The following is an 11,046-nucleotide window of genomic DNA, read 5'->3' on the forward strand; positions in this document are numbered from 1 at the left end:
ACACACACACACACACACACACACACACACACACTCATACTGATACCACATACAGAGAGTTCTGTGCACAAGGAAATTCTTGGGTGAAGTTCATATGGAATCTCCAGGGAAGTGGCCCGTCCTATCCTTCTGTGGAAAGAACACTGATGTGCATTAGATCTAGACTAGATCACTAAACTCCCATGTACTCAGATATGGAGCTTTTAAAAGGAGATTCGCATCCGAGGATATGTATTTATCAGTTGATTCGTCTACTAATAAGTTCAGCTGCCGAGTGTGCTGTGCGGGTGTGTACCCTGTTTATAAATAGCTCACTGGGGCATGACTCTAAAGGTCAATCTCACTTCAATCTTGTTTCTTCACTTTTGCAGCTTTGTGGCCTCCCTGAAGTGAGCATATTTTCTCTGTCAGATCCTTCCATCATGTTCTTCCCTCCTAGAATCTGCTGACTATGGATTGACTCCTCTAAAACACCTAAAGCATGTGAACCAGAGTAAACCTCCTTTTTTCAGTAAAATATGGGTTTCAATATTTCTGTCTTCATAATGAGAAAATGACTGAGATACTCACAGTGTTAAATATAGACAAAAGAGAGGAAAGGAAAGGGACACATGTTGTACTGAGTGCACCTCTGAAATACCCTACTATCTATAAAATAAGATGCCTTCAGGCCACTGGTGAGAGAAAATGACTACATGTTTCCACAAACTCAAACATATCAGGTAATTCTGAGAAAATATTTGGACCTAGTGAACAATGTAATTGTAATTATAAATTAGCTGTTGTAAAAATGGTGCATGAGGAATCACCTTGAGACTTACACTGTGGGGATGTTAGATTTTATTCTTGTACCTACAGGCACACTGACAAGTGAGTGAATCTCAGCAAGTATCTAAAAGGGAGTAGAATTGAGTACATATAGGTTTTAAGGTGAGTGGTTCATTTTAGGGAAGCTCACAAAAATCTGGGAAAAACATAGGTGTTTAAGGATGAGGACAATCATGTCGGTACACAGAGCTGGTGTCACTGCACTGTAGGGCAACCTTAGCCCCTCATTAAATGTTTTATTACCCTTGCCTCTTGTTTACCAGGAACAGGCTATTGCCAGAAATGGAGAGTCTGTTATTTCTAGCGGGCAACCCAAGACTTTCTCAGGTCACTCAAACTCCAGTTCTGACACCCGGAAAGAAAGGATTCCTCAAGCAAGGTGCTGAGGCTCCCTCTGAGCTGTGAGTGAGACAGTGGGGAATGAAGCAAGCACAGGATAGACTGGTCAGAGGTTTTTGTCTCACTTCCCCTATGGCTGTGCCACTGTGGGTTACACGAAGCTACTCCCACTGCCATGGTCTACCCCACAGTAGTAGACCGTTTCGTCTTCTTCCTGGATGTTCTGGATGGTCAGGTACCGATCCAAACCAGAGCCTGATCCTGAGAATCGATCAGGGATTCCATCGCCCTTGGATCCCACAATACCACTGGTACCCACTCGCAGCACAAACCGAGGGCTTTTCCCCTGGCTCTGCTGGTACAGTCTATAGCATAATTATTGTAGCCACTGCTGAGGGTGCAGGTAAGTTTAACTGTCTGTCCCAGGGAGGCAGATGCAGAGGGCTGCTGGGTCAGCGCAGGCTGAGAGAGGGACCCTAGAAACACAGAACTCCATTAGTTATCCAGTTCAGAGACAGGAGAATTGCTATAGGAGAGGACAGGGCTGCTGTTTGGCTTTGGAAAGCAGTGGTCTCTAGGGAGGCAGTTACCTGTGAAGAGAGTGATGATGGTGAAGAGGAGCTCAGCCCAGGCCATGTTGGAGATGTCCCAATGCTGAGTCCTCAGGCCCCAAGCTACTGAGATGGGGATCATGGTACATTTGTCCTCCTGTTTTATTTCTAGTCAGGGCATAGATTCCTATGCAAATGTTCCCATTACCAAGGTTAGTGCTTAACAAGGGTAGTGGCTGAGATAGATACTTGACATGGGTTTGGTTTCACACAGATTGCTCCACCTGATGGCCACACATTACCTATTAGCCTCTGTCTTCCTACAAGCCTTACAGAGCCCCTAAACTGCAGCCTTTAATTGGGACCTAAGAGTGTGTGCTCAAAATTCTTCATTCTCCACTTCTGAAGTTTATGTTATCTCCACAATTACTTTGCTCCCCTAGTGGATCCCAGTATGATGCAGTTTCCATACCTGCTAACTCTGGAACTGTCCACGGCACTTTCCCCAATTTCATGTCTTTCTTGCAGGGATTTTAAACTTTTACTCAGCAAGCACTATGACATTTCCAGGTAGGGCCCGAGCTCATCCATGTTTCTGGGAAGAGAAGCAGAGGTCTTGATTCCCTCTCAGTGGGTGTTTGATTCTTTCATGGAAACTTCCTTCTCACATTATCAACTAATACTGCGTGTTGCCCCTGGGCGCTCTGCTTACTCCCAGGGAAACACCTATCAACTCCCTCATTTGAAAGAGTTTTACTATAGTTACTGGGATTGTAAACTGCAAATCTACTTAAAGTAGTTGGACCTGATTTTTAAAAAAGAATGTAAAAGAGCTAAGAAGCTTAGGAATAATTCTTATTTTCTGATTTTTTTCCATATTTGAGCTTCCTCATATGCAATCCTTTAAAACAAAGCTACTGTTGTGAACCCAGCATCATAACAGAGGAAATAAATATCAATTAAGTCTTGAAATTGTCACTTAACAGTTTTTTGATCCTTATGTTTTTCTTTCATCAGGTATCTATAATTTAGAAAAAATACTCTCACGAAAGGTAGTGTGAGTGAAAATAAGGAAAGAACAATGCAGTATGCGGTAGATGATGGTGTGCTGAGGAGGAGTCTTCTTCCCTCCCCCAGTCTCCTATGCTAGTTTTAAAACCCAGGGCAGATGTGCGCACTGTACTCCAGACTAGACTGAGCTGGGTCAGGCTAGGACGTGATCTCTCACATGAAGATCACACTGAAGGCTGTCTAGGGATCTTACTGCATGCTGGACATGTCACACTACCTGCCGGAGGACTGAGCAGTTTTTATTAAAAGCACTAAGAAATATGAAATATTCTGTTGCTGCAGTGCTAATGCACTCTGATTGTTATGAACGCATGTGTATCATGTGAATGACTTCAAACATGAGCATGAGAATAACATATAAATTAGAGAACCAACCTCCAAGTCTGATCTAAGATTTGGGAGGCAATGTATGTCTTACACAGAGCCTAGACAGGGCAGTACTCAACATTCTTCAGGATCTTGAACACACACCTACACTGCCATCTAGTGGGAAGAAAAATATTCAGTCATCCTGGGGGGATGAAACCTAGACAGACAGAGCCTAGTGCTGGCATCAGCAGTCAACACTGAACTGTGGCTCTGAATCATGACATTATGATTAGAGCACGGATTTGACTTGACAGATGGTCAGGAAAGGGAGCTGTTGTAGGTGCCGCTGAGATGTAAATAAATCTAAGGTTCAGAGTAAGAAGAGCTATTTGGCTCTACTGGTGAAAAAAGTCCTTTGTCTAGGGTTAACTAAACCTGACTCCCATACAAGGCTATATTTGAAATAACAGTAACAATAATGGTGAGTGCAATAATGAAAAGTTAGAATAATAACCCAAGTTAGTGGTTGGCTAATGTTGTCCTAAAATAATATCGCAGACTACATGATAGCAACATGTAGTCAATTCACAGAGTTCTAGAGACTGGGAGCCCTGGATCTCGGTATCAGAAGGTTTGCTTCCTCTAGCATCCTCATTCTTCCCTTATAGTTGAGAAGGTTTTTGGCCTTTCATCAGTCAAGTTTTTCTGTGGTGCAATTTCTTCTGAGAAGGACACCAATTGTATTGAAATAAGCCTCCACACTTAGGACCTCATTGAATTGGCATTATTTCTTTAATGCGTTTGGCACCAGTTAAAATAACATTGAGGATTTGTGGTTTAGGAAATGAGTTTCTGGAAAACAAAATTTAGTCAAAACACTCTGTGTATTGGCAGCCTGCAAAATGACCAGGGAGTACTCCGAATAATTCAAGACAAAGAGAAAAATTTCTAATATAGTGGGAATGGGGGCTTCAATCTCGAGAATGTGAGAGCACGGGGCATCTAGAAAATCCCACATTGATTAGTAAAACAAAGCAGTATAGCAATCATGCAATTGAGCGTTTAAGAAATTTGTAAGTGCTTAGCAAGGAATCTAACTATTTTAGATTTGTGTGTAGAATTTTGTTTCTTTATCCTTTGGCTGATGCTGCTATTCCCTGGGGTTCTGTGAGAAGCAGCACTCCTGCTCACAAGAAAGGGCAGGGTCGCCCCACACCCTCTCACGTTGCCATAAACAGTCAACAAGGCCTCAGTATCCGCAGCTGATCACACTGAGGAGACTGCTACAAATCTATAGTCACTCTAAAGTATTTTCTTTGAGGCTGTCAAAATGTATGTGAGCAAATGACATATTGAAAGTATTTTTTACAAAGCTTAAAGTTTGACTAGCTCAAAGATAATGTTTGTCAAAGATACTTTTGTACGCATATTTTTTTTGCCTAGTTTGTGATTTGTAACTAGTATGTATTCAAAATTGTTCTAAGTGACATATAACAAAACATTAGGGATAACCAGCATAGCTCAAAGTTAGAATTCCTGCTTAGCTAGTATTCACAGATCCTAGCACTGTAAAAAAATTAAAATATACAAATTACACACATGCTACGGCAGAAGGATTTTTATTCGTGGAAGCTCTACATGGCTCACCAGTACTGACATAGTACATCCAAGGCCATGCGTCCATAAACCACCTCGACAAATCAATCAGCGCTCTAGGCCTTTCTTTATTCAATTAAATATATTTATTGGGATTAGCAGCCACAACAAGACTATTATTAGATAAGGAGTAATGAATAAGGGTGGGAAGGCATGGGGTTTGGAAGGGTAAGGAGATGGAGCATATGTTCAAATATAAGCATATATGGACACACCATAATGAAACCCAATAAATCATTACATTAACAGGAACTGACAAAATGTATTGTATACATTAATTTTCCTTTGAGAAGTGCCAATAAGAAACTATATAAAATAAGGACCACAGAAATTTCATCCCTCCTATAAGAAGCTGCTCATGTTGTCATCATTGCTTTATTGCTTTACTGTTATAGGTGTAAGCATTATTGTTCTATTTTTTTACAGGGATCCTTGCTGGGGTTTTTTTTTTTTTTTTGTATTTTAGTACAGAGTCTACCGGGTCTACAGGGTCTCAAGTCGTAGATTAGACTTGCAGTGATCTGCTGTGTTAAACCTCCCAAGAGCTGGGACTAAGGTACTCACCATGACTCCCAGTCTCAGTCCCTGTCTCAGCGCACCCTGGGGTTTGGGGCCGGCACAGTATGGCATGCTGGGCTTCTACTGCCTCCACCGAACAGCACTTGAATCAGCTGAGGTATTTGGCTTGTCCTGACTGTTTCTATTTATTTATTTATTATTCTACCATGAATACAGTAGAAATTTAAAAATTCATATTAATAAGAAAAAAATAAAATAGCAATGAAATAGTTTCAAAATCAGTTAGGACAGTTACAATAATTAATGCACTGCATATTTTTGTCTTCATAGTAGTTATTCAGAGGACAAGATGCAGACATGATGTCTTGTCTAAACAATATTAGGACAAACTTTTATTCTCAATGAACTAAGGTAAAGTGGCTATATATCTATCCTAACTCTCTTGTGTATACACACACACACATGCATTATTCTCTTTCACAACAGAACTGTTCTTTATTTATACTTTTGTGAAGTTAGTAATGGATGACACTAGGTTGCCTAGCAGCTGATAACTAACCTTCATCAGACAGGATGTTCATCTCAGAAGTGAGGTGGCTTAATTGCTTTAGGCACTGGGCTAAGTCCCACCTACACATATTTGATTGATTTCCTAGTTTCATGGCTCCCAACGTATCTCCCTTTCATTTTGTTTTTTTTCGACTTCCGTTAGAGAAGATGTATTTGGAGAAGACTTTAAAGGACCTTTCAAGCCTGTCTAAAGATTGTAGGTACTTGAATTCAGAAAAAAACCCCAATATAGTCCAATATTCCATAATATTAGTGGATTATCAGCAGAACTGCCAATTGTTAGAAGCTGTTGGCTTGAGCCTTTTACAGCTCAGCATATTAATATGGCTTTAGTTTTTTATACCTCATGGATACTTTTCTGCTGGATGATTAAGACCAAGATAAAGCAAGATCTATATAACTAAAAATGTAACTTTTGCATCTGACAAGGTCAGTCAAATCCCCTCAGGATTTATGCTAGAGCCATGTAGAGCAACTCGTATATCTTTTGTCAGTGTCAGCCATGTGGATGAGTCCCGGGCATTGCTTGACCAATTTGCTCTCTGTGAGATCCAGAGAGAATTTTTTCTCCCTAGGTGACTCCCCTTAGGCACACTATACATCATCCATCGCTTTCCTCTGTGGCCCCATATACTTGATTAGAAAATTTGATATACCAGAGTTTTAGGGTGTCACAGCACAGGTTCTCTTATGTTCTGAGTCCTCACTGACCTTGAAGTGCTAGGGCTAAAATATTGGCTATCCTTGTAATCCCTATTTCTCTAATTTTTGGTCTGCAAATTTTAGTTGTCAAACATCCAGAAGAGAAGCTTAATGATATTATTAAGCTATAACAGAGGCAGTTGAGCTTAACCTCACTATCTGTCTGAGTATGAAATGCTTTATTTTTAAAGTTTGATTTCCTTCCATGTGTGGTTTCTAGCTGTGTTCCAGTTTATTGATGGTTAACTAAAGGCTGTAGGGGTATTGAATTAAATGCCTTGGAGCAATGCATCTCTTCCTTTGTAAAAGACCCTTCATGTTACAAGGCACTGCAACTCTCTGTAAATAATAGATAAGTCTCTGTTAACCTCCTCTTCTTGCATAGACATTCAATTTAAGCCAGAAGAGAAAGCCTAGAACTTTCTCATTTCCTGCTTGGATATGTACATAACCTGGGCACCTGAGTGTGATTCCACTTCCCCAGGTGTATGCTACAGCACTCAATATCCACTGGGTACTTCTGTGATGGTAAACTATGATCCTCAATTGGACTGAATCTAGAGACAACAGGATATTTTCAGAGCATATTATTGATAAGGGAAGCTCCCCAGAATTGACTGGAAGTTTGAGTAGGAAAAACTCCTGCTGATGCTTGGTGCCAATAACCAGGGCTTTGCAGCCCAAGTGGAATGGGATGTGAAGAGGACAGTTGAGTGCTCTAGAAAGCCTGATTCTTCTTGAGTGTGTGTGTCTTTTGTTGCTGTGGTCAGCTGTGGACGCTAAATTTAAACTTCAGGCATCCAGTGTAGATTCACACAAGGGACTTCCAGGGAGACATGGAAACACAACTCCAGGGATTTTACAGATCTTCAGCCTTAGAAGAATCCAAAAACAGAGGTCTCTTTTGTAGTGGGGTTTTTAGCATCATAAACGTATCACTGTGTACTATTTCTGCTTCTCATTTAGTGGATTCTAACTAATACAACCTTGCAAATTTCAGGTTTTCATTTACTGGTTTGATTAGACTCTTGTTTACTTTCCCTTTAATCACTGGCTTAGCCATTTATGACTTTCATTGATAGGACTGATTATTATGAAAAAGCTCATTGAAGTTCCAGCTGCTCAGCCAAATGAGCCTCAGTCCACTAAAATAAGACAAATGCCCAGAACGAATCCTCTCAGTGAGCAGCCATAAGATCATGTATACACACATAGCTGGTGCTGGAGTTACTGGGGCATGCAAACCTGTCATATGGTTGCTTCAGAATCATTTTGTTGCTTTGCATACCTGCTATGGGTTTTCAAGACTTCCTTGATATGACCAAAAAGCAATGGTGATGAGCAAGAGAGAAAATTGCACAAAACTACACTTGGTAGCAGAGATTATAATTTACAATCGTTTTTAATGTTCTTGAGATTGCTGAAAATTTCCTGAGTATGTCCAGAGATCTCAGAATGTTGACTGTGCAATTTCCTCTACTACAATTTTCATCCCTTGTATGTTGGGACAGGTTATGTGAGGCCCTCACTACACCTCTAGAAATTGTTTCTACGTGCTCCTCTTTTAAAAAGGCAACAATAAGTACATTTTCAAGTTCAGGATTGGGATTATGTAGGAGGCTTTGCTTGTCCAGCTTTTTTGTTTTAGTTTTTTTTTTTTTTTTTTCGGTATTAGGGATTGAACTCAGGGCCTTGCACTTGCCAGGCAAACACTTATTCTACTGAGCTTTCTCCCTGGCTCCTTCTTGACCAGCTTTAAATCTCTTTTGGAGAGCACATTTTCTATCAGATGTCATCTTCACTGTGGTGAAGATAATTGTTTTCTTGTCCTTTGCTCTCAAGGCACTGACCATTTAGGAAGGCAGACGTAAGAAAGGTTCGCAAAGAAGACTGAGAGGGAATATTAATTGCAATGAAAAAATATCAAGATATATTACAGATGCAATGATTAGAATCTACATTTTCCACATTTTCTATTGTTCTCGAGATTTCTATGCCCATTAAATCTGGGGACAGGTAGAAGGCATTCCTGAAGACACAGTGTGGCCTTTGTTCTAAAGCAAGTTCCACATTGCTCAGTGTATTTCACTTTTAAATTCTCCTGAAAACTTCTATGTTTTCCATTTTCTGAATTACATTCCCGTGTTCATTTATGCCGGGTTCTCCCTGAAAATGACAGAATCTCTCAGTACTCTCAAATATAAAAATGTGTGGAAGTGTTTTAATTAAATCTCCACACATTCATTTTTCACATATTGACACTAGTGAATAATTGGAACACTTAATACTTGTGACTTTGCATAATACTTAACAGTTAATAATCTTAAAGCAGGTATACACTTGTGCATTCAGTTAAAAACAGAAAAATTCTTAAGTTAACGCTTTCAATATAATCAGTCATAAAATTTTTAAAATGCAGCCTAAATGCCATTGCAGCTAGGTATATTTTATAGGGGAATATAGAAGAAATGTATGCAAATTCATCAATATTATGGTACTCCTGAGCATGTTGGCACTTACCTGTGATGAAGCTACTGAACAGGGTAAGGGCAAAGGACTGAACGTTTGAGGACAACTTAGGTAACATAAAGAGACCTGGTCTTAAAATAATGAGCACAAAGTTTTGAGATGTAGATAGATCAGTGGTAGAGTAACCCTGGGTCCTACCTCCAGTTCTGCAAAAAAAAAAAATGTAGATATAGATATAGATACAGATACAGATATACTTATACATATACGTAGATATATTACTAAGTGATTGTGAAAATGAGTATTTGGAATTTTAGTCATTGGACTCCAATAAAAAAACATGATCTTGATGGGCAGTAATCAGAGAATGCATCACCTACACCCAGTTCCCAGGGCCAGTCATGCGATACCCACAGGCAGTGCGGCGGTCCTCATGATACCTCTAGGAGAGTCTTTTCTTCCCTTTTCCTGGCCCTTGGCTGTACACAGACGTTGGTGCTCCTTGGTCTACTGCAGCACAAACCCGGGCTGTGTTCCTATTTTCACACAATGCTCTTTCTCTGAATTCCTACCTTCTGAAAACCAGACATATTTATCAATTACTTTACTCTGCCAATCTGAGCCAAAAATTTGATGACAACAATATATAATATAACATCCACAGTTAATTTCATAATTTTGTTTTGAAATTGTGTATCATTTTACTATTTTTCTTGCTTTGGTTTTGTCTTTGATATTCTTTTCTCATTTTTTCTCTTTACAATAATATTTTAAAAATGTAAAAAATAAATCAATTACCAGTCTAATCTCAGCTCATCTTACTCCGATCTGAGATGATACTATATTTTAGTTTTCATATTTTTATTTTTATATTTATTTATTTATTGCAGTACTGGGGATTGAACTCAGGACACTGAGCTTGCCAGGCAAGTCCTTATCCTACTGAGCTATCTCCCCGACATGATACTGTGTTTTAAAAACAACATACTATGTAGTATTCCAGATTGGTGTCTCATCATTACTCCTATAAGAAGACATTTTGCTACACAACATTAGAAAAAATGGTTTCACTTCAAATTTTCATACTTTGTAGTACTTCAATAGTGGCATGCAATGACTCAGTACTAAAATAGAATTTAATAACTAATGTATCACCATCTAGATGGTTGGTTGCTTTTCTTGTCCATTAGATCACAAAGACAACATTTCTAAGGATGTTTCTGTATAGAGGAACTATGTTGATTTCACTCTTTCCATCTAAACCATAAACATTTTACTTTTATTAGGGTCAAACAACTGAATTCTATATTTGTAGGAAATACTTCATAGGAAACAGTTCATGGCTATCTTTCACCTTGTGACTCAAACATGAAGAGGAACCAATCCAGACACTTTCTTACATCTTTCTCGCTAGGGACAATCAACAGGATCCTGCTTGCTGTCCAGGCACCTGATCTCTTTGCAGTCAGGATTAGCCAAACCTAGGTTTATGTCTTAATTCCCTACCTGCTTTCCTTGTGTTGTGCAGCACTGCCATATAGCATTGGAGATCACTCAGCTTCACCCGGAGTCTGGACCACCAGAGGGGTCAAACCCACATTGTCATAGACAGAATCTGAGGGGCTAGCAGGTGACTAGAAGTGCCTATGTCCTGTGTTAGAAACCATTTCTGTGGATGTTTGGCCTGCTTCTGCTGGAAGAAGTATGGAACATGACCAACAGTGATTCCTGCAAAGCAGCAGCCACAGATGAAAATGACTGACATGTTGGATTGTAGGATCCAGGGTCACAATAGCCAGAGCACTGGACCCCAAAATAAAAATCAACATACATCAGGGATGAGAACAGCCAACAGAAGAGTTGCTGTCCAGGCAGATGTGTAAAATCTGCATGAGTGTGGGCACAGAGCGAGGAACAATGGAAGGAAGAGCGGACAGTCGTAGGCAATAACATGGACTTTCCAAGTATTTCTGTGTAGCTGCTGTGGTTCCTGACTGTAGAATGATCCTGTTATGGTTAATTCTTATTGCCA

The 11,046-nt window shown here is 39.8% G+C and overlaps 1 gene segment (V, D, J or C); it reads right to left on the minus strand.

Moving 5' to 3' along the window:
• Nucleotides 1-1,318: 1,318 nt before the first annotated feature.
• The window catches only part of LOC111813834, a 24,620-nt gene continuing 14,892 nt past the window's right edge, over nt 1,319-11,046 (minus strand). Inside the window, 1 exon segment of the V gene segment in view lies at nt 1,319-1,519. Coding sequence covers nt 1,319-1,519 — 201 coding nt within the window.

Source organism: Octodon degus, unplaced genomic scaffold (genome assembly GCF_000260255.1).
Source record: "Octodon degus isolate 3935 unplaced genomic scaffold, OctDeg1.0 scaffold00230, whole genome shotgun sequence".
NCBI lineage: Eukaryota > Metazoa > Chordata > Mammalia > Rodentia > Octodontidae > Octodon > Octodon degus.